Raw genomic sequence first — 22,859 nt, 5'->3', positions numbered from 1 at the left:
TCCAGATGACTGTGTTCTCCCAGCTAGATCTTGTGTCTATTTTGCTTTCCATCTCCATATGGATATGTACAGTGCATATCTGATTTGGGAGTGCAAGTCCTGGAGCACCCCAGATTCAGCTTATCCCCATTATTCAAGGAGACATTGGAGTTCCATGCTGATGTACACTTCTTTAATAAATGCTATTTCTGCTCAGATCCTCCTGCACAGATAAAGAATATAATAAAAACAAATGTACTTATTAAAAAGCCGACCTATATAATTGTGTTTTCGGCTGTGTTTCAAAACCATCACCTGATAGTACAGATCTGTTATATTCTGGGAGAGTGTTCCACAGCTTTGGGGATTTAAAACGATAGAAATAGCACACTGACTAGCCTGTTCCACTCTGGTCCACACTCTGGTCCTCGAAGAGGCCGTCTGTTTGTGCTGCGTTGTGTTGATTAGCCCTCTTTAGAAAGGAAGGTCACATTTGGTAGCAATCACTGGTGTAGCTAAGCCGCTGTATGAGCTTCACTCCCCTAATGATTCCCTGTTTGTGATATTTGTGGCATTTCTTTGATCATTCGGTGGTTTGTGAGATTTTCCTTGTGGTTGTCCATTTTGCCTTTGTACTGCATTCTGCACTGACAGTTGGCCATCGTTGCCCCAGGCATACAGGAAACAAGCCTTGCTTCCCGTTTCTGTTAGTTATACGTCCGGTGATTTTTTTTTTTTTTTTTTTTTTAACTTATCATTTGATCGATTTTTCTAGAAAGTAGGTCACCCATAAATAGCTGTTGGTGTCTTCTGACTGGCTGAGGCAACTAAACTGTGACACTTGTGTTTCATACACAAAGAGTTCACAGATTATTTGATTTATGAGAACCAGGAGACAAAAAGCTTTGAAGTCTAAACTGACACTCCTCTATAGATTGGGGAGGGGGTGCTGGGGAATGGAATTGCTACCCATCAATAGGAAAATGGTTGCTGCACTTTGCACTTTCTAATTTCAAAATGAGAAATTACAGTGCTTTTCATTCATAGTCCCCCCCATTTTAGGGCACCATAATGTTTGGGTCAAATAGCTTCAAAAGTGTTTCTGATTAGTTAGATGTTCAATTGCTTCCTTAGTGCAGGTATAAGAGAGATTTCAGTATCTAGTCTTGACTCTAGCCTTTTGATTGCCTTTGGAGTCTGTTATTGGTGTGTGTCAACATGGGGACCAGAGTTGTGCAAATGAAAGTCAAGGAAGCCATTATAAGGCTTAGCAAAACCAATTGTTTGGAACATCATTCTGAAGAAAGAGAGTACTGGTGAGCAAATGGGTAATCGCAAATGGCCTACTACATCAAGAAAGGCTGCTACAGTTGATGACAGAAGAATTCTCACCACAATGAAGAAAAAACCCCAAACACCTGTCCTACAGACATAGATCAGAAATACTCTTCGGGGGGCAGGTGTGGAAGTGTCAGTGACTATTGTCCATGGAAGACTTCACAGGCAGAACTACAGAGGCTACACTACAAGATACAAACCGCTAATTAGCTGCAAAAACAGGATGGCCAGGTTACAGATTGCTAAGAAGTACCTAAAAGACCCGTCAGAGTTAAGGGAAAGGTCTTGTTGACAAATGAGACCAAGATTGACTTGTATTAGAGTGTTGGCAAGAGTAAAGTGTGGAGGCCAAACAGAACTGCCCAAGATGGAATGCACTCTCTGTGGTCACAGATTTAAAGAAGTTATTACATGCAAAGGACATGTTACAAAGTACAAAACATGACTATTTTCATTTACATCAGTCGGTCCCAAACATTAGGATGCCCTGAAATAGGGGGCTATGTATAAAAAAGTGATGTACTTGAGCAAGATAAAGTCAAAGTTTATAGAAACACCTTTTAAATAAAAGCTGAGAATCTGTACTTTATCAATGTGGGAATTGTTTGATTACAAGTCACAAATTGTTGAGTACAGAGCCAAATCGAGAAAAAAGTATCTTTATCCCAAACAGTATGGAGCTCACTGCATATACTGTATGGTATACTAGGCACTGAAAAATGAACACTCTTTTAATTGAAAATAAAATCCTTGTTTTAAGATGGCACCGGGAAAATTGCAGGATGACTTAATTCCAATATTTCTTGAGAAGGTTCTGAGAGTTATTACTCTGCTCTCTGTACGGGCTCCTTACTAATCCCTATTATTTATTTCCAACTGTATTGTCCGCTCTCTGTTCATCTCTCCTGCCTTCCACCCCTGTAGATTTAATGAAAGAATAAAGACTTAATGGCATTTAACTCTCGCCAGGAGCATGTCCCAGATCCTCTGCCTCTGACACATGTCTATTTATGAGGTCATAATAGGAACGTTAAACCAGAAGGTTTCCGCATTCATTTCTGTGGCTGTTTAAGGCGCTCGTGCTAATGTCAAGTCAAGGCGATGTGCATTCGTTTGCGTTTAGCTGCACCCTTTGTCATGCAAAGCTCCATATGCGGCCTATAGTGTCAGGGAGGGAATTTGGGTGGGGGGAAGGGGTGGGAGGGATGGGGGGGCGGGGTAGAGGAGGCCTTTGTGCAATTGCTTGATCTAAAGTTGTAGCCAGGGCCTGCTTTGAAACCATCTTGTGGTTGCTGTGCCAGATGAGCACAAGTTATCTGGGCAATGTTGCTACTTTAGAGGAGATTGTGTGTTTCTCTATGTCCTCCCGCCCTTGGGCAGAGAAGCGGGTGAGGTCATCGTTATGACAGCATCCGAGGCCCGGGAGGTCGCCGCGATGGAAGAGCTCCTGACACCCACGGCGACCGAAACGCACGCGCCTCCACATCTAATTGTCCCCCTGTCAAGGATAAGGGGAATCAGTCACTCTGATCACCCAACGAGAGCCGACACGGGGTGGCCTGTCCGCGGCCCACCTGCGTGCCCGGCGCGCGGGTCACCTCCGCTAATTTAGAATCCGCCGGGACCCGTCAGCCCCCCCCCCCCCACCCGCGGCGATGTTCCCGCCGCCGCGCCGGGTCTGCGGCGGGCCGGTCACACGCGAGCGGACGGCCGGCGTGGCCCGTCTCGAACACGGAGGCGTTCTTTAGCCGCGACCCCCTCCGAGGGTCCGACTCGGCCCTCTCAAGATCCTCGCAAAGGTTACGTGTGACAAAGGCCGCTGCCGTCAGTCTTTTTAAGAGGAGCGCTCGTGACGTAGCGACGGTCTGAATGCATTAAATCAGAGTGTGCGTGAAAAGGAGCCGCCAGATCCACGCCGTGCTTGCGCATGCAGTTCGGCCGCTCGTCCTATTTGTGCTGTGCTTCTCCAGTAGAGAAAAAATAGAAAGGTGGGAAAATTAGGAAGATAGAAAAATAATCATTCCCAAGGCGGCTAATAGTAAAGTCTTGGAAATGAGGCGCCTAATGGAGAGTTACAGTATTCTGAGGCAGTTGCCGTATCATTTAAAATGAGCTAAAGTGCCTGTGTTCCCTCATTGGCTTCTTCATGCCACACATCAGTCAAAATAATATTGCATTTTTTTAAAAGAAATAAGCCATTGCACTGAATAATAAATAGCAATGAACTGTGTTTAATGGCTGAAGAGATTGTGAGGGAAAAGGGTCCTGCATCTGTCTCTAACAAGCCACAGCCAGTTAAACGAACTGCCTTGTAATATTATCAGGATTCTTTTTTTAATCAACGGAACAAAGTCTTCTCATTTGCACATTTCACTGAGCATAATTTAAGGCGATAGCATATGTGGAAATATTACTAATAATATAAGGAAAATGTATGTTTTCTTCACTGTACATTTTCATGTATTTGCATCTCTTAGATATCCTTAAATATAGATATTGTTAAGTCTCATAATTGTGACTACATTTATTTAGCGCTTTAATATTTTAGCAACTTATGAAATATTATATGAAAGACTGCTTTTCATTTAGCGATTTATAGAGCAGGTGCATGCTTGCTCCTTATTAGTTTTCTCTTCATTTAAAATGTGTTTTGTTGGTTTGAGAGCCTGTCAGTACTGCACCTGTTTTGTTGTAAAATTACACTGAAGGACAATTAGTGTGGCAGAGCAGAAATCTCTCTCACTCTCTCTCTCTCTCTCTCTCCCCTTCTCACTCTCTCTCTCTCCCTCTCTCTCCCCTTCTCACTCTCTCTCTCTCTCTCCCTCTCTTTCCCCTTCTTACTCTCCCTCTATCTCTCTCTCCCTCTCTCTCTCTCATTTCCTCTCCGTCTCCCCCTCGCTATACAACAGCTATCTCCCAGCTGCAACAGTGCCCAGACGGCAGCCTATCACAGTCCTCTATTTCCCCCCCTGCCGAGCCCACGCCGTGCACCGCAGGCCCGGGCTCCCTGAGGTGTTATCTCTACTCCTCTTCCTGTTCCAATCAGAGCTGCATCAGTGTGTTTCAGACAGGCTCTTTCACCTGTCCATTAAGTAACACTTTCCCCACAGCACCGTGCCAATTGCCTGCCACGCAAATTTCATTACTGTAGCATGGGCGTGGGCATTTTAGAGTGTCATTTTCGGCTGAGGATGATACAGCAAAGCGCTCGCGTATAGCGGGTGATCTTTATAGAGGTACGATGAATGGGTCCTCCACAAATCATTCGACACGCGCTGCCATTACCATAGATTGAAAAGAGATAAATAAATGGCGGGATGCGGGATTTTAAGAGACTAGCGCTCTGATTGTGCATCATTCTCCAGAACTGCGGTGTGTGGAGTTGTGCATTATGAACAGGCCTGTTGTATAATAAGCTCACGATCATGGAACACGGTGATGTAATCTTACTCACCGGCAGTCTGGTACGATGATGTCACCACCCCCCCCCCCCCCCCTTCCTCTGGAAAATTGACAGAACTAACTGTGGGTGTTGGAACTGATGATTGTGTCCTCCTACAACACTGGTGTCTGACAGTGAGGCCTTCTGTCACTATAGATAACACACTCCAGTCTCAAACATGTTCAGGTTACGCACACTGTCTTCTGTATTCGCCAGGGAATTCAAATCGAATTGCTCATACCACAAGTTTTGGGTGAGGTTGTAGCCAAGTATGTTCTGTGTGCGTATGTGCGTTTGCGTGCGTGTGTGAACATATCCTCGTGCCTTTTCTGTCACCTGCCTCTTTGGTAAAGCGCGTCATGGAGACGCGTTCGGTGGGGGGGGGGGCACGCATTGAAACCACTGACCTAGAAAGACACTGAAAAGAAGGCCAGTGCTACTATGCACACAGACTGAAATTTCCATAAGCCTTTTTCTCGCCTCATAGCAGTAGGCTGCGGAGAGAATCTGGTGTCCTTGTTAACCTTGAGCCCAACTGTTTCCACAATGAAATATTGCACTGAAGCATCCATGTGTCTGAAATGCAGTCCCCTTTTTTTTTGGCTTTTTGCTCTTTGTCTAAACCCGACGCATGGACTGCCCGTCCTGGCGTAATGACATCTCGAACATGATTCAGTCCGCTAAGCCCGCTCAGTGGCACTCTTAGAAACCCACTGGAGGATTCTGCAGGATTTGGTATTCCAATTAAATGTAAATAACCCTGCTGCGAGTAGCCGAATATCGTCTGATCCCCCCAATGTTGAACTTTACGCGTTCCTGTAAAAGTGGCCTTTCACGTGGCATTTAAAGAAACGCGGGTCCACTGCACACTGTCATTATTTCTCTCTGTGTAAACGCCTCTGTCACTTTAAAGTGAACTCCTTTAAGCAACACGAAACAGAGGCGAAAGGACACTTGGGAAATTAAAAGGGAACAGAAAAGCGAGACACCCCAGGACTAATGATACCGGTTTCCCGACACAGCAGACCTCCAGCTAAATGTGCAAAGATGGATACAGCGATTTCAGATTAGCTCTGAAAATTACTTTTTTTAAAACCAGATGTTCATCCTGTTATAAATTCATGAGGCCATTAATTAGATTTGCCAGGTTATGTAAATAACTTAATGTAACTTATAACCCAATTCAGTGGAATATTTTTTTCTGTTGTCTTGTGACTGATGATATCATTTCACATTTGTAAACATTTGGTGTTTTATTTGCAGTCAGTGTAAATACGATAAATGAATCAAAACAATCAATTAAACCAAACGTCATTTACTTTGATATTATTACAAACCTGTCGGAACTAACATCAGGATCTGTTAAATCTATGCATTTCCCTTTTGGTTTATTCTTTGTGTCTTATTCTTTTGTTTACACACACATCGCCCCAGTGAAGTTCGCTCTCAATTTCTGAATACAAAGCATGCGGTCATAAAGCGAATAATTCCAATGCGAAGCATGTTTTGCCGGTTGCATTAAGGTGAGCCTACTGCCGGTCGCTGGTGATGGCCGTCCGGGCAGCGAGCGAAATGTTTGCCATTGTGTTACTTCCAGCCGGGTGGGTTCAGTTTGAGGCAGAGGCCCGTCACTTTGTGCGGCGAATAACCCCCCCCTCCTTACCCCCCGCTCCCTCGGCTCTCCGGGCGCCGCCCCCGACCTGACTCGGGCCGTGCCGTAAAGGCCCGGACGCACCCCGCCACCCGCCCTGTTCTCCACGCAACGCCGAGCCATCAATGATTCATTCGTCCCTTTCATCTGATGTTGTTCATTCATTTGTGCCTTTGGGGAGAGGATGAGGGGACCGGGGGCCGGGTTGGGAGGGGGGGTGGGGGGGGGGGGGGGGGGGGGGGGCGGAGTATTCCTGCACCTGCTCCTCAGGCTGTTGGATAGGAGCAGAACAATGCCTGCCCCCAGCAACCGTGACCGCAGAGCACCAACCTCAGCCTCCAAAACTAATTTTCCAATTATTCTTAGGTCACCGATGTCATTATAGTGATTATAGACCAATTCCACCATTGTGTTCTGAAAGGGCTTATGTTATTCTTGTAAAATATTGAGTGGGAGGTTTAGTGGGGGGGTGGGGGGGGGGGGGTTGGAGGGGTACAGTGGTTGCAGGGTCAGTTAACAAATCTGTCCTTCATTTGATGGAACAAAGTTACACATTACAGTTTCAGATACAAGGCCATGAAATGAAACACGAAAGTATCCATTGCCATAATTGTCATAATTGTTTATTTTGGTTTGACTGCTGTATGCACTTCATATGCTTTTAGTGGATTAGTCAATTGCCCGCCAGGCTACCAAATCATATCACACCCTTCCTTTAACTGACATAATGTGGAACTTCCTTCAGATGTGACTGAGCTGATAACCGAGACCCTGTTTCAATTTGTTTCATTTGGTAGGAAATGAGCTGTGTAACAGCGGGTGAATGTGCCATACCTGCACACAGAAGTGGTGATGGATATCTGTGACTCAGTCTATTGTCTATGGTCCATTTGAATTACACACTCAGCACATGCATCAAATAGCATGTGTGCACTTGGTTTAAAGTGCGTGTGCGTGTGCGTGTGTGTGTGTCTGTGTATGTTTGTGTGTGTGAGTGTGAGTGTGTGAGCATGTGTGTGTGTGTGTGCCTTTACACAGAAAATGTACGGAAACTTAAGAAGCAGGCTTAATTATGCAAACAAGCTCACTCATAAAGGATAAGAATACCTTGCATTATCCCAAGCTCTTGGAATATTAGCTGTGCGTAGTAGCTCTTGTGAAGGTAGCCGGTTGCTCTGCTCTCTCCTATTGCACCAGGTCTGTGGGCTCAAAGCAACTTCGTTTCTGAATATTGATCCCTCTTTTCTCACAAAAGCCATTCTCTCGCTGGGCAGGGTACCAACTGCTAAAAATGAAAGCTTTTACCACAATTGAATAAGGCGTGTTTTTATTAATGCACTTTAACAAATTCTATTTACAAATTAACAAGCTCCTTTTTTATTTAGTTCCTGGCACAGGCAAGTCCATTATATTCTGAAAATCCTTGCCAACATTAGTCAAGTTAAAATGCATACAAATGTCTGTTTTAAAAGAAAAGGCTAAAATAAATAAAACAAGCAAATAAATAAATATCCCACAAAAATAAATGGTGGGCATATTTTAGGTGCACTAAAATAAATGGATGCTTGACTTAAATGGGGGCCATTCTATGCCTTGCCCAAAGGAGACAAAAGAAATGTGGTAAAGTCGTTCTGAAAACACTGTGAATGCTTTGTTAATATTGCAATAGCGGGCGCATGGATTTTAAAGGATACATGGTTGGGATTCATTTCATGAATGGCCGGATTGATTTTTTTTCTCTTTTTTTTTTCAAGCATATGAAAGTACTCCAGGGTTCAGAAAGTCCCTTGATAATGGAAGTGGCTTTACATGTTCTGTGAAATGAAATAATTGGCATTTAATAATTTAGCACACAATATCAATATTAAACTTGAATGCTGTTTTAGGGTGCGTATTATTAGGATCCAAAGCTTGGGGGCGCGTTGCCATCTTCGGTTTTGTTGTCCGTGGCTGGCTCCTGGTTTCGGGGCCAGTGCACCGCGTGAGTGCATCTTCTGCCAGTAAAATCAAAGGAAATCAACAGGCTGCCAATTCATTTCACTTTTAGAGTGGCACCAGGTATACGCAGGTTTGCGGTGTGTGTGCCATATTGGTTTTTTTTTCTGTTTCACGGATAAAATATTTGCCATGGAAACCAGTTTTTTCTGCTCCCTAGAGTCAGCAGGATGTGCTGCATCCAGGGTCCAAACACAGATTTTGTTTTGTAGTTTGGAGACAAGCTCATTTCGAGCATTGATTGATGCAACAAAGGATATGTTTGAGGAGGTGTTGGTGGGCATGACAAACTTATTTAAGAATAATAAATAAAACACAAAGATTCTGTGTACATGTCTGATTTGACTGAGTTTAAAGTGGATGAAAGTTGTTTTCAGATCACTGGCTAGCGAACCTTTATCTTTCTTTAAGGCTATGTCTGTATAATTTGACTTGGACTAACAAAAGTGGTCATGGTAATAGTGTTGAAACAGGAGTCAGGTGCCTGTTGGTCTGTATCACGCTTTCACTTAAACTACTTTTCATGTTCCTCTATCTGTTTGTACCTCATTATAATGCGGTATTTTGGTTAAAACATCGGACAATAATGTAAGATAGTGTTAATTAAAACATTTGAATTTCCACTGATTGCGAACACAGGGAAAATCAGACTCTATTTTAAAAAATGCAATGAGTTTAAAAAGTAATGTGGTTGAAGCTTCAGCTTACAAAAACGACAAGGCTCAGATCATTTTAAGGAGGGAAGCTGAACTTGGGATCTGCAGGCTTTTTTCTGCCTTAAAAACCATTTAAACCCATACACATTATTGAAACCAAAACCAGTCCATAAAAATTTATAACTGACAAAATGTAAAAAAAAAAAAAAGATAATCTGTGACTGAGTGAACTATTTATAGTCTGCATAATGGATTATAAATATTATCATGATTGGGGGAGTTGACAGATTTGATAGGATTCATATCCGTTTTGGATGGCCTTTTGAAGCGACATCCATTTGTATAATTTTTCAATAACCATTTTCAGCTTTTGCGAACTCATTCCGGTCTCTGTTGGTGGGGCATGTGCGGTCGAAGTTGAGTGATAGCTTTATGTAACAGTAAGCAGACCCCACGCCAGGAAAACTGCCTTACACAATAGCTATTGCATTCCTCTGCAGTGAAAAAGAAAGTGAGATGTGCATTGCTTTGCACAGTATATTATGTAAGTGACAGAGAGTACACTTTATTTAAACAGAGCAGTAGATTTTCCCAATAGTGTTATATTAGCTCTCCTATCATAATTCCAGGCATTGGTGGAGTGCTTTGTGCTTTTAATCTTTGTGCTATTTTTTGCCTGGCTTTATGAGAGAAAACAGTGCAACCAAGCACAAATCAATATACACTTGTTTGCGGTGTAATTCGAGTGCTCTTGTATGTGCTGGGCCTGTTTACAGTGGGGGCTTATGAGTTGAGTCAACTTCACTTAAATTCACAGCCACCTTCCTGTGCACAGGTCTTAGGTGTTAGGAACAAACCTTTTCCATACCATCATAAACATATCGTACCCTACTGTCTTGTGAAAGTAGGAAGTTAATATCATGCTGTTAGTTGTAACACGGAATATGCTATACGATAAGTAGGAGTAGAAAAGTAATTATATAAAATAAATGAGACTTTGCTTTTGCTTGAATTCGTGATTCCATTGACCGTAACAAGAGCCCCATTAACCGTGAATGCAAAACTGCATAACATCAAAGATTGAGCGATATATTTCTCTGTAGATATGACATCATTTTCAACACACATTTCTGATGTCATAGCACCCACTTCCAGTAAGTTCACCATTGCATAATTACACACATTCAGAATGACATACTCCATTCAGTATGTCGTCTTCTATTTTTGTCATTTTATTCCATCTTTACTGGTGCCATCTTTGATGTAACCACCCCCTGGATATCCCCCCTATATTCCATGCTCAGAAACCGGCTCAGCTCTGAGCTATAAAACAGGCCCAATGCATTTAACATGAAACAGTGAACATGCATCCTCTGGGTTTTCTCCTAGCGCTCGTGAAGCCATTGCAGTCTTATTCTGTCTTCATCTTCCAGAGGAGGCTTTCTGTTCTGGCGCGTGTCCTGGTTTCTCTCAGCCCTGAGGAGGAGGAGTGCCTTCGGTCTCCACCGGATGCCAGGTGGACCGGGCTATGAGACGATTCCCCAGCCGAAAAAATGTCCTGTCACACTTCGCTAAAACGTGAGCCTGTTGAGTTGGAGGGCCTCTTTGACCCGGGGCCCGGAGCCCTTAAATCAGGGAAGCGAAGCCGGTCTCCTCAGATGGTCTCTCTCTCCGAGCACGCGGCTGAAGTATTAAAGCCCCGAGGGCTGTAGATTCTCCTGGGATCAATAAAAGAGTATAAAACTCATCTCTTTCTTTCAGACAAAATGGAGCTCCCCGCATCGAGGCGGCAATATGCACCTGACCCAGTTTCCCCTGTCCTATAGAAAGACGTTTATACGGCACATATCGCCGGGCCAAATTTATTTGTTGGCTCCCGGCTTTCACCAGAACCTCTGAAGGCAGATGATAAACACGCCGTCTCCCCGGGGGAGATGATTGCATTTATGCGCCTCCTTTTCAGTTCCAAAGGTTGATGAGGCTGAACGTTGTACACCCTGTTCCTGGCGTCCGTTCCTTAAAAGCAGCGATCGACCGCCCAGGGTCTAGGTGCCGGTTCTGCTGAGAGCTCTCTTTGTGGTCAGTCCAGGTTTTTTGTGGTGAGTTCCGCTCATTTCTGAAGAGGTTCAAGGCTCCGGGTTTAATGAGCCTTTGTTGTGGATCTGGCGCTATCGGAATGGAAGAGGGACTCCGACATCGTAACCCATTTCTCGACACATCCCATCTGGTGTGGGACATGGGAAGATGTCGAGATCCACACAGGGCGTCCCGCGGCCAACCCGCCAACCCGCCAACCCCGCGTATGTCGCATTTCTCTCTGTGGCCCAGCGACCCTGGCCACAATCGCTGATTGTGACGAGTAAACAAGAAAGGGCTTTGTACCCCAAATTATATGGGGTGACAAAGGAAAACAAGAGTCTGGTTGTGTTTTGCGTGACTGCTGCACTTGAGCTCGAAGCACAACGTACCGTTTTATTCCGAAATATTCCTTAGTGTGAGCAAGCATAATGACAGTGTGCACTCTTGCTTGAACTAAGTGGTGCCATGTGTAATCAAACTGCGTATTGAAGATCATCAGGCTGTTTATTTCACTGGTGTGTCATGGTGTTTGTTTTTAGCTGTCGCTTGGCATGAAATACCTAGTGGTATCATGTTAACAAGTATTATTGCCTGTTCAGTTAACGGTGACAAGAAAAGAGGGGGGGTTTTTTTGGATAATAAAACAAAGGCTACATCACATCGCATCCGAAAAGTTGCCAACAAAATGAGTGTCCTGGAAAAACCTGACAATCCACACAAGTTCATTTTGGGGAAATGATTCGCTAAATCCTACAGGGTGTGCAGTTTATTGCATTTTCATTTCTCTTTTCGAAAGGTCAGTGCTGGAGTGAACTCTTGCATGTGCAGCAGGCTGCCCCTTTGGGTGAAAACAAGAATGGAAGAGAATCATTAACATCTAAGTGACTTTGCTTGACTAGCTGTACCTCACTGCTGTGTTTTGGGGAGACATTTTTGACGCTTTTAAGTTGAATCTTTTTTTTTCCTAAAGCAATCGAGTGAAAAGGCTCTCCAAAAAGGCTTTATGGACACTGAATTTTCTACATGAATCCTAATCCTATTATGTGAGGTTGAAAGTAATTTATCTTTATCTATTATAGAATCACTCTTGAAAATGACTGATAAATGTTTCATTTGAAGCTTCTTATCAACATAAAATGTGTGTGAATTGTACAAAAACTTAATGGAGTTCACGTCATTATAACTGGACAATTCACCAATTCACATTTTGTGTGAATTGAACTCTCCATAGTAAAAATCCATTTTAAAAGATGACAACGTTCCACCCTTTGTTAATGGTCTGTATGAAATTATTACAACAGAGGATATTTACTGTAGTTCCCCACAAAATATTAATTTCTGGTACATAGTTCAAGAAAACTGAGGGAAATTTTTGGTTTACTTGATGTAGATTGACTTGACTTGAGTCACAGGTATTAATCATCATGTGCATATAAGACTCTCTTGATAATTATGTATCGTCTAATTGTTTAGCACTTAGCATCCTCAGTCTCCACATTATAAATGCTCATGACAAACTAGCTTATAGCAATAGGCCGCGGTATCATTTTCATAAATAATATTGTCATGGTTTGTTATGTACTTGGTGTTACCAGTTACCTCTTTGTTATCAGTGCTCTCTCATGTAGGGAATTAATCCCCCTTTGTGGCCTTTGTTCCTTCCAGAACTTTTCTTAGAGTTGTCTTATAGTTTTTGAATGTGGATTGTTAACTTGGTGTCATTGTGGACTGTAGATACGACAAGTGAAAACCAGAAAACCTTGTGTAGTGTATTTTTGGATAGCTTCATCTGGTACTGTATGTATCATTCAAATTGAAGGCAAGGATTAGAGGAGCTTTTGTTAGTGAATCTTGTCTAATTGGTACTGAGTGTGAGTTTTTAACCTTGAGGAGCTCACTCTGAGCAGCTGATTATATACGACAAAAGCCAGCGGGCCCAGCCTTAACCAAGCTGAAACAGTAATGACAGCACTGGGGAAGCATAGCCCAAGAAGTACCCAGCGGACTCCCATTTAACCTGCTTCTGCAATGAAATGCTCTCCTCTCCTCTGCTAGTTTCTTCCTCTGTTTGCTTGATTGCGCTGCCTTCTGTCTGAAACCATTCAGTTATTTGTCTCTGTGGATCTCCTCCACTCGTTTAAATGGTTCATTGGCTCGCCTTTTTTTTTCCCCCCGAAAGCTCGAATTAGCTGATTCCACCGAGATTTGAGTTTAGACTGGGAAAGTTAATAAAAAGGACATTCTGCAAGGAAAAGAAAAGAGAAGAAACATTTGAATAGATTTTTTTTTCTTCTTCTTTTTTGCATATGGAGGCTCACAGTCTATGTCCGGGTACTCGTCTTGTTTGTCGTCGTCGTTGTTCATCTGTTCTCAGCAGCTGTCCCTGTAGCTATCAGAGTTGATTACATAGCTTGAACACTATGGAACAATGGCTTATGACAATTCAGAGGCATATTAAATCCCCAGCTCTATAACAATGTACAGATATCTGTTACAACCATATGGGGTGTTTAACTAAATGCGATGCATCGCTCCACAGCACTTAACATTTTTATTTGGTTCCTCGCACTTGCGATGAAGTGCACCGGCGCAGAAGGCGTAGCCCACACTTTCTCCGCTCTCTCAGCGCTCAGGCCCGCCCACGGCCCGCTAATGATGACAGCCTTCTGATCTCCTGCTTTGATGCTCCCACTCCCGCCTCGGCCCCCGCGTCTCGCTATCTGGACAGGGAGTCCGCGCGCGTGACGCGCGGGGGCCCGCGTCGTGGGAAAGGGCCCCTTCGGAAGGTGGGCCCGCGCCTTCCCCCGAAACGGAGCGGCTGAGTCACACCTCGGGACGGGCGCGGAAGGGGTTCAGAGGAAGCCGTTTTTCTCTGGAGCCCCTGGAAGGAGCCCGTTGGGGGCTTCTTTTTGATTCTGGGCTTTTGATCGCAACACTCCTCCATTGTTTTGATGGCTGGGCTTCTGAAATGTAAAATGGAGGCTTCACTGTTTCGGGCTCTTTCCAGCAGCAAACCCCAGCTCTTCCAGGATTAGGATATGATTCAATAGTGATCATTTCAGGCATCATTTTTACTTACTGTTGCAGCTTCGAAAAGGACACAGCAGGCCAGATTCTGCAAATTACTTGATGAACAACCTGCAGCACAGACTGAAAATGTTTTCCGTGTTCAGTAAGCGACAGTAACGCACAGAGAGAATGTGGAAAACATTTTTATTATTACCTTCATAAAAAGTAGTACATACAGTTCTTTACTGTGTGACTCCAGAAGAACACCACTTCCTCCCACGATAGACAAAACAATTGTTAATTTTGGACCAGTACCGCTATGTATATTTCCACATCATCCATCATTTTGAGAACAGTGGTTATTGATTTTTTTTTTCAGGCTTTTTTTTCCCGTTGTGATCGTATAAAAATGTAATTTTAGAGTTTAGCAAATTACTTTTGCCGTGCTCCTGAGAAGGACTACCGTAAATTGGTTGGTAAAGTAGGGTGGGTGACTCAAGGCTGTGTCTGACAGATGTTGAGACAGAAATTGTGCACCATTTGTTCTGATATATTAAAACCAACACCTTAAGTGCTGTTATTGTCCCTGTAAAAGCTTGTGTTATTTTAGACCTGGAGGAAAGAGGAAATTGAGTTTTGCTAAGTTATCAGAGCAATCATGGAGATCTAAGAAAAGAAAAGTGAACTGGCCATTAATTGCGTATTACAATGTTGGAGCTTGGTTTTCATCTGCAGTAGGGATTTCTTTCATGTCTGTTCCCAACTACAAGAAACCAACAGGCTAAAGGTTATTTTATTGTAGTGTGCAATGATTCAAATAGATTAAATTACAGTTAAAGCAGTGTAAAATATTAATGTCACAATGATAATACCAAGGATTGCAAATGTCTAATTTTACATTTGACCACACAGATTTAACCATGCACCTTGATATTCATTGATAACGAATTTTGCTAGTTTCAAAAATGACAAACCAGACTAGAAGATCGAAAAAAATACAGTCTTGTATTACCACACCCTTGCACCCTTGTTACGCATTGTGCATGTTTGGAGTACTCTTCAGTGAATTGAGCTTATTCATCTCACCAACCATGACTATGATTAATTATACCACACATGTATAAGAGCCAGGGTCATTTTGGGGACATGCTTGCAGAACGAAATGTGTACTATAACAGTTTAGAGAAGGAAATAGTTTTGTCCTTTCAATTATATACAAAGGAACATGTTATCCACTGATGTTGCATATTCATGGGAATCGTTTTTGCTGTGTTTGTGAATCTAAACTGGTTCTAATTTGTGAGTGGATATTTTGAATAACCATGCCTTCTTTGATAGACACTTTGCACTGAAAAATAGTAGGCTTTAGTTGTCTTCTGATTAGCTATGGTTTTGTTGGAGCACCATGGTGGTGTCTGCTATTATTATTTTAATCGCACCAAATTAATTCAGTTTGACTAAATGAGCTAATTTCATGGTCCTGTGAGCAGACAAAAGTCTTAAACTGGGAAGAATTGTCACACATCCATTAGCTGGGAAATGAACACAGTGGAATTCTTCGAGGTGGACTTGTTTCCAAGAGGGCTGGCACTTTAAACTGGCTATTGCGGTCACTATATAGAGTTAAGAGAAATACAGTAGGGAGGTCTTAAAATAATTTATGGCTCTTTGAGCTGAAAATTCAAGGAAGACACTAATTCCTCAGACACTTAATAATGCTTGTAGTGTAAGTTGTTACACCCTGAGGTAGAATGTATGCAGTCCTCTGTTCCCCAGGGTACCACAAGTGAACAGCCACGGTTGTAATTTGCTCATTTGAAAAGGGAATGTTTTAAATCCTGTTCACAAAGAAGCCATTGCAGCACCTTTTCTTCCCCTTTTTTGTCCTTTAGTGGGATGTGTGATCCCTGATGCTTCCAACAGCGGATGCCTGATAACAGCGAATTGGAGGTTAATGTGTGGGCAGGGCGGGGACATTACAGTGTGCGTGTGGTGTAAGTCCCCCTTGCTGTGCATTGTCATGAATTTAATTTACATCAACAATACGCCTTTGGAATATAGTGAATGTTACTTGGACAGGAGAAAAATTGTGTCAGTGGGATATTGAACCAGCTCTACTCCTTGTGGACCAGGTGATTTAAAGACCACTTCCCCAGTTGCAGTGAGGGGACATTATGGGTCAGCCTACAGAGAGATCTTCAAACAGGGTTTTGGCTCCCTGTGGTTGCCAAAAATGGCTGGAAAATCTTGCAGGAAAGCAGGGTTTGGTAGCCCTGTTATTGCGGCCAAATATTCAGCGTGCCTCAGACTGGCTAACTGACCGTTCCCCAGTCAGAATAACTTAATGAGACCTTGCATTTCCATTGCAAATGATGTGTGGTGTGCATTCTGCTACATAATGGCACCCTCGTGACTACAGCAGGCCCATTTGACTCCAACTGCTTTTAAAGCAGAAGTGTGAAAAGGCAAGTTATTTCAAGGCGGCATGACTCCTCGTGTCACGGTGTTGCGTGGTAAAAATACACTCCTGCAAACACACATGCACACAAATGCACTCCTGCAAACAAGCCATTATGTACTCACTTAGACCAACATTTAATGAAATGAACTATGGCCAGTCAACAATTCAATGGAATTGCAGGGCAGACATCTTGAAAAATTGCTAACATGGAAATGCTGGGTAAAATCAGTGATAGCCATATAGCTAGAATTCATCCCTGGTACTTTTCCTACCTGTGTGAGAAATTTTGTGCTTGTAGCATAAACTACACAATTCCAGAGTTCTATTGGCCCTCATCTACTATACAAAAGCAAGTACTGCCATTTCCCTCAAATGTAAGGAAAGCCAGTACTTCATACTTATTTTTTAAAGCACTGGATCTTAGAATTCTTATTTTAAATGTAATGCAATTTTAACAAAGCAAGGGGAAAAAATGTATAGTTAGCTTCAAACTAGGCTAAGAATGTTGATACCATCCAGCAACATTCTGTACAACTCAAATTCTATGTCTAACATATGGCTGATTTGTACTAGATGTTATAACACTGTTAACAATGCTAACAAAAATATCCAAATGTGTAAATAAAAGGTTACTGCAACAATAGGATATTTAGAAAATAAATATTCTGTGACTTTTCTCGATAGTATAGACCGCAAAGTACTCCTGGAGGTCTGCTGCCAATCGGAGGACAGGTGTATCACTAAGTTATGATAATTGGTGGGCTCTTGCTGTTGTATGTTCCTTTAAGTTAAATAGCAAGATTCACTACAAGAATATAGGTAACAACATCAACATTAGAGTATTTAATTACACCATAATGAGAGAAAATTGAAGTGCAGTGTGTCATACATACTTTTCACTCATACAAGAATAGGTCATATTCTGCCACTTTTAATTAGCAAATTCTCATCCGTCAGTTAAAGTTGGGACTCCACAGACTATCCTTGAAAGGTCCCACGATGCTCTTAGTGTTTCACAATCACGTGTGTCGGCATTTGGTCATTTTTAACTGGTGGGTTTAAACAAGCTGCGCCCATGTGCTCGCCTATGGGGAAACACAGGAGATCGATGCTGCACAGTCTGATGTGTCTGCTTGCCTGGCCTAGAAAGCAAATGTAAATGGCTGAGGCCAGGGTGGAAGTGTCGTGTGGTTGTTAGGGAGCTGAGCTTGTAGCTCAAAGGTGGCCGCTTTGCTTTCTTATTGGGATGCTGCCACTGTAACCTTGGGCAAGGTACTTAACCTGAATTGCTTCAGTGAAAATATGCTGCTGCCCTGTAAATGGATTGTATGTAAAACTGCAATCTGTGTAAGTCGCCCTGGATAAGTGTGTCTGCTAAATGGCACGGTGTAATGTAAACGATGCGGAACCAGGGACCAATGCTTCTTATAACTAAAGAGGGGGCTCCACACGAAAGGGTCATTTGATTGCCTTTCTGTGAAGGCTGGCCTTATTTTAAATTCAAGTGGGTGAATGCAACATGTGTAATATATGTGGCAATTATAAGCCGAGGTGTATGGTGCGTGTGCAAAGACAATTATGTTCATACCTATAATATTTATTATTGTTCTTGCATCATTTGCCCTGTGATAGATTGGTGGGCCTGTCCAGGGAGCATTCCTGCCTCTTGCCCAGTGCACGCTGGGATAGGCTCCAGCACTGCCACGGGACCCTGCCCGGGATAAGTGGGTATAAATAACGGATGGATGGATGTTGCGTCATTGTGGTGCTTCCTGTGTGATATTGATGATGATATTGATGATAATAACAATAAGAAGAAAAAAAGAAGAATATAACAGCTGTAATTGTAGAAGTATCTAGAGCATATAGAGAAGGAAAAAAGACCTAATCGCATGGTGTCATCTGAGCTGTCTCCTTCTTAAGATCCCCTGCAAGTTTGTACTGAAGTGTTAAAAGCCATAAAATCGGCTCTTGATCTCTTCTGGTGCTCTGCTAGGAATCTCTCTTTCTCTCTGCCTCTCTCTCTCTCTCTCTGTCTCTGCCTCTCTCTCTCTCTCTCTCTCTCGCTCTTGAAAAATCATTTCTCTGCCATACTTACTTTCAAAGGATGTTTCTGGTGCATACTGTTCTCATTTTATTTCAGTGAACTTTACTGATGGAAAATTATGATCTATGAGAGTAAAAGAAAAGCTCTGCATGCAAAAACAAATTTTAACCTGCCGTAATGGCAAAATACAATATTTGAACATTATCAGCACAAGTGTTGTATTAAAACCTTATTTTTCCTTTCCTGCAGTGTAGAAATGGAACATTGAGCCATTTACCACACTGTATATTGCTGATCCCTGCATTCGTAGCCAGGAAGTCCAAGGGCATAAACAAAAGAACCGTGGGGAAAAAACTGAAATAAGAAAAACATGGAAATGGGGGCATGTTGAATATTGCTCTACTCACATCCTGCAGTTATCCCCTGATGAGTCAATTGCCTTGAGTATGGGTTTGTTGTGATAGCAAGAGCAAGGCCACACTCGCAGTTACATTTTGCACTCATTCGTGACAGTTGGTGTTGGGCAATTGGAGCGTTTGCTTTTATTCTGAATGTCCAGCCATTACTTTAATGTTTGCGGATAAGTAGGCTTTATGTCAGCACGTTGTATGTTCCCATTGTATTTGTACGGGGAGCATTCATGTAACGCACAATCTAATGCTCTCCTCTTATTCGTTCTGAGGAGTGCCGAGTCACTCTCATAAGGAATATCGGAAAGGTGTCTTGTCAATCAAGCCTCCCCGCTGTGTTTTTGATTGAACAGTGTTGGGGCAGGCGGCCCGATCCTGCGATTTAACGAGTGATGGATTGCGTTTATCCGCACGGCCGATTTTCATTATACACCTGTTTCGAAAGCGGCCGGTGACGGAGCAGAAGACAATGGCATCAGGGCAGTCCCCGTCCGCACACTTCATTTTCAGCCATTTCCATCTCTGGACGAGTGGGGGATGAGTGCCTTTCTGCACGAACCGTCATGCTGCTTTGCACTTTGCCCGAGTGAATTTGAACTGTTAATGGAAAACGGCTGCAACATGCTGTGAATATGCATTTAACATGAAATGACATGCATGCATTTGTACATGCCAGTAGAACGTGCATGCGTTTTTAAAGTAATTATCCTCATGTTTAATTATCTGAAGTCATTATCAGAATGTTGTCCATCCAGTTTCCTTTTCTATCTCATTTGCCTATGTTGCACCTTATCGCACTGTTTTTGTCTATTAAAATTATACAAAAAGGTTGTTGATGTGATTTTACCGTTAAATATCTTAATGCCTTATATCTTCAAATTAGCCCGTATTTCACAAATGATCCGTTAAAATTTCACACTGTTCTAACTGAGGACAGAATGCCGTCCCACTGCAGTTTATAATTGTTATCAAACCTCTCTTACGGAATCAGTGGGTTCTCAAGATTCGGCAGTGGGGCTTCACATCAAAGAGGAATTCAAAATGAAAATTAACATTACGTTTTGGAAAGTGGAGAAAGTGTGCTCAGTGTGTCTTCTCTTTTCATTTAATATCTTTTGAAAGCTGGCGAAATGATTGATGCACCAGATGTTTCACGGCCTTATGATGTGTGAAGTCAAGGAGAAGACTGTTTCTTAGACTGTTGACATCAACCATCAGACATCACTGAAGCTTCCTGCTGAATGTCACTTTAAAATTGACTGTCTAATGCATTTAAAAAAATGTTTTCTTTTTGCTTTTGCAAATCCTTTTCTTCAAGAATAGAAGGACAGTATTGCCATAGGGCTTGCGTGGGATCCCCATCAAAGTAATGTCTCTGATTCATATAGTCCTGAATATGTGAATATCGTTTGTTGTGTAGGAAGGGACGTTATTGATCTGCTCGTGTCATAGAAATAACAGAGATTGCACTGGCAGCATGAAACTTTATGACTCACCTTTGCAACAACAGTGGGTGAAGTGGAAACTATTTCTGGCTTAACACAGATGCAAAAGTGACAAAAAGTTTAGTTGGACCACATGCCCCTGGGGGAAAAAAAAGGCTTTTCAGTAATTTATCAGAATTAAGACTTGAGTATAGAAATGGGCATTGTAAAAAATAAAACGTATATAATCGAGACAATATGCGAGCCTTCAATTTATTTATTTTCTTTCATGGATGAAATTTGTTGCACTGATTCAGGAGTACTTGGGTCTCCATATTAGTTATGAATAAAGAGGAATATTCCAATGAGGAAATGTGGGTCAAGTACCTCATGAAAGACTAGAACAATTAAACCCCACCAGGGAGGCGAACCTGCAATCTTATGATTACAGGTCCACCCCTCCACTCATTACTGGGAGCTGCCATCTTTTTCTCTGGCGGTATTTAGAATCTGCTTGGGCGTAAGTGTGTTCGCTCCACTCTTTCCAAAACGGGGCCGGATAATCCGCCGCTTGTGTAACTGGCTTGCACTCAAATGACCCGGGGTTTCGAGAGCGCTTCTGCGGCGCTGAGGCTGGAAGCGGAACGTGAAAAGCGCGGCTCTGGGATTTGAAAAATGGGATTTCTCGTGGCACACGAACGCAGAATTAATGGCGTGCGAGAGCTAAACGCGTGTTTGCGGTTCTGCGTTCCGTGTGCTCATGCCCTGTTTCAGAATTAATGGCGGTTTGAGACACCAGGAAAAATGCGGCAAAAATAATTGTCGCAATATGTTAAGTAAAGCTTTTAAATTGATTAACGAGTAAGCGCGACTACAGTGCAAGTGGCGCAATGGATTTTCACTAGGCTGATGGGTGACTTATGAAAACAACTATCACAAATGTATTCATAGCGACAACTGAGAATTACATTCGACATCTGTAAAGAATCTTTGATGCGGCCATCTTAGAAAGGAGGAACAGGAGATGAGATCATCTTTACTCCTTCAGCCATTGTTCTGTGCCAACTGTTTTAGTTTGATGAGAATATTCCTAAGTGCTTGTTGCTTGACCTACATCATTAAATCAGTCCAGGCAGAGCTGTAATAAGCCAAAAAGCATAATTGCAGTACCTCCGTGTTCTCGGTCTAAGTGCTCAGGCGCTTAACTCTTAACTCCCGGGAAAAGGCGAGCGGGGGGTTTGGCTGCGGGGCACCGCCGCGCGTTTTCCTGATGCGATGTTTCCCGGGCGACGGCGGTTCCGTCTGACCGGGGCTCTCCTCTTCCTTGCCCGCAGGACAAGGACCTGATCATGACTTTCAACATCTCCATGCACCGGTCCTGGTGGATGGAGAACGGCCCCGGGTGCCGGGTGACCCCCGTGACCCCCCCTCCGTCCTGGGCCCCCGAGGACCACCGCTACATTAGCATCTCCGGCTGCCTGCTGGAGTACCAGTACGTGGAGGTCGCCCACAGCTCCCTGCAGATCATCCTGGCGGTAAGCGCCCCTCTGCTTCTTCGCCAAAAAAACGCTCTTGCATCCCTGAAGCCTGTCTGAAGCTTCCCTCGTGCGCTCTCGCATTTCCTCTGTCCTACTTAAACATTTAAACAATCTCATTAGCATTCCATGCAAACCGAAATGTCCACATGTCAAATGCTTTGATATAAAAACAAAACTAGTTAGCATACTTTTGAGGAGCTCCGAGTTACCGACTACAGCTTATTGGTTGCGCAGTCGTACACAATTTCATGTTTCATCTAATGTGTTTAAAATAAATTGCCCTATATCCTAAACTACCTAGCGTAATGGTATTGCATTTCCAGGTGTCGAAACGGCCGCACTATATTAAATTTACTGTGATGAATTCAATATCATTTTACTGCCTTCAGCTACTCGGAAAATCCTGTGACTACATCTTAGGAGTAATCCGTGTTTTTTGCTTATTTGCTATGGAGTGATGAGGCTGTGGCGCCCAACTGTGCTCTCCTTTCTTATGTTTTGACCAGTCTCTACCCGTAGAACGTCAGAAGAAATGGAAAATGCTCCGTGCGTCTCAACTTTCAGCCCGTCAGGGTAATTATAGACCAAGGGTTCATGCTCAGATGGGCTGATTAACAGCGCGCTGTAATGTTTCATATAGGCTTAATGTATACTGTGTAATTACGGGAATGTGTTTATGAAACAGATCTCAACGCCTTGCTGCGTAAATTATAACGTAGGAGCTCTCGCGGATCCCCTTAGAGATTACCTTTCCTGCTGTGTTTCAGATACCGCTCGGGAAGCCATTCGGTGCTTGCTAGCCTTTCGCATTCATCTCCTTGTTTTAAACT

General features: G+C 43.0%; 1 protein-coding gene across 1 annotated transcript in view; it reads left to right on the top strand.

The window, feature by feature from the left end:
• The window catches only part of nkain2 (sodium/potassium transporting ATPase interacting 2), a 107,912-nt gene that overhangs the window by 54,983 nt on the left and 30,070 nt on the right, over positions 1-22,859 (top strand). Inside the window, exon 5 of the mRNA XM_064340117.1 lies at positions 21,826-22,026. Within this exon, the coding sequence (XP_064196187.1) occupies positions 21,826-22,026 (201 nt within the window). The remainder of the gene's footprint in view (positions 1-21,825; positions 22,027-22,859) is intronic.

Source organism: Anguilla rostrata, chromosome 6 (genome assembly GCF_018555375.3).
Source record: "Anguilla rostrata isolate EN2019 chromosome 6, ASM1855537v3, whole genome shotgun sequence".
Taxonomy (NCBI): Eukaryota; Metazoa; Chordata; class Actinopteri; order Anguilliformes; family Anguillidae; genus Anguilla; species Anguilla rostrata.
This window is presented reverse-complemented; position numbering and strand designations above follow the sequence as displayed.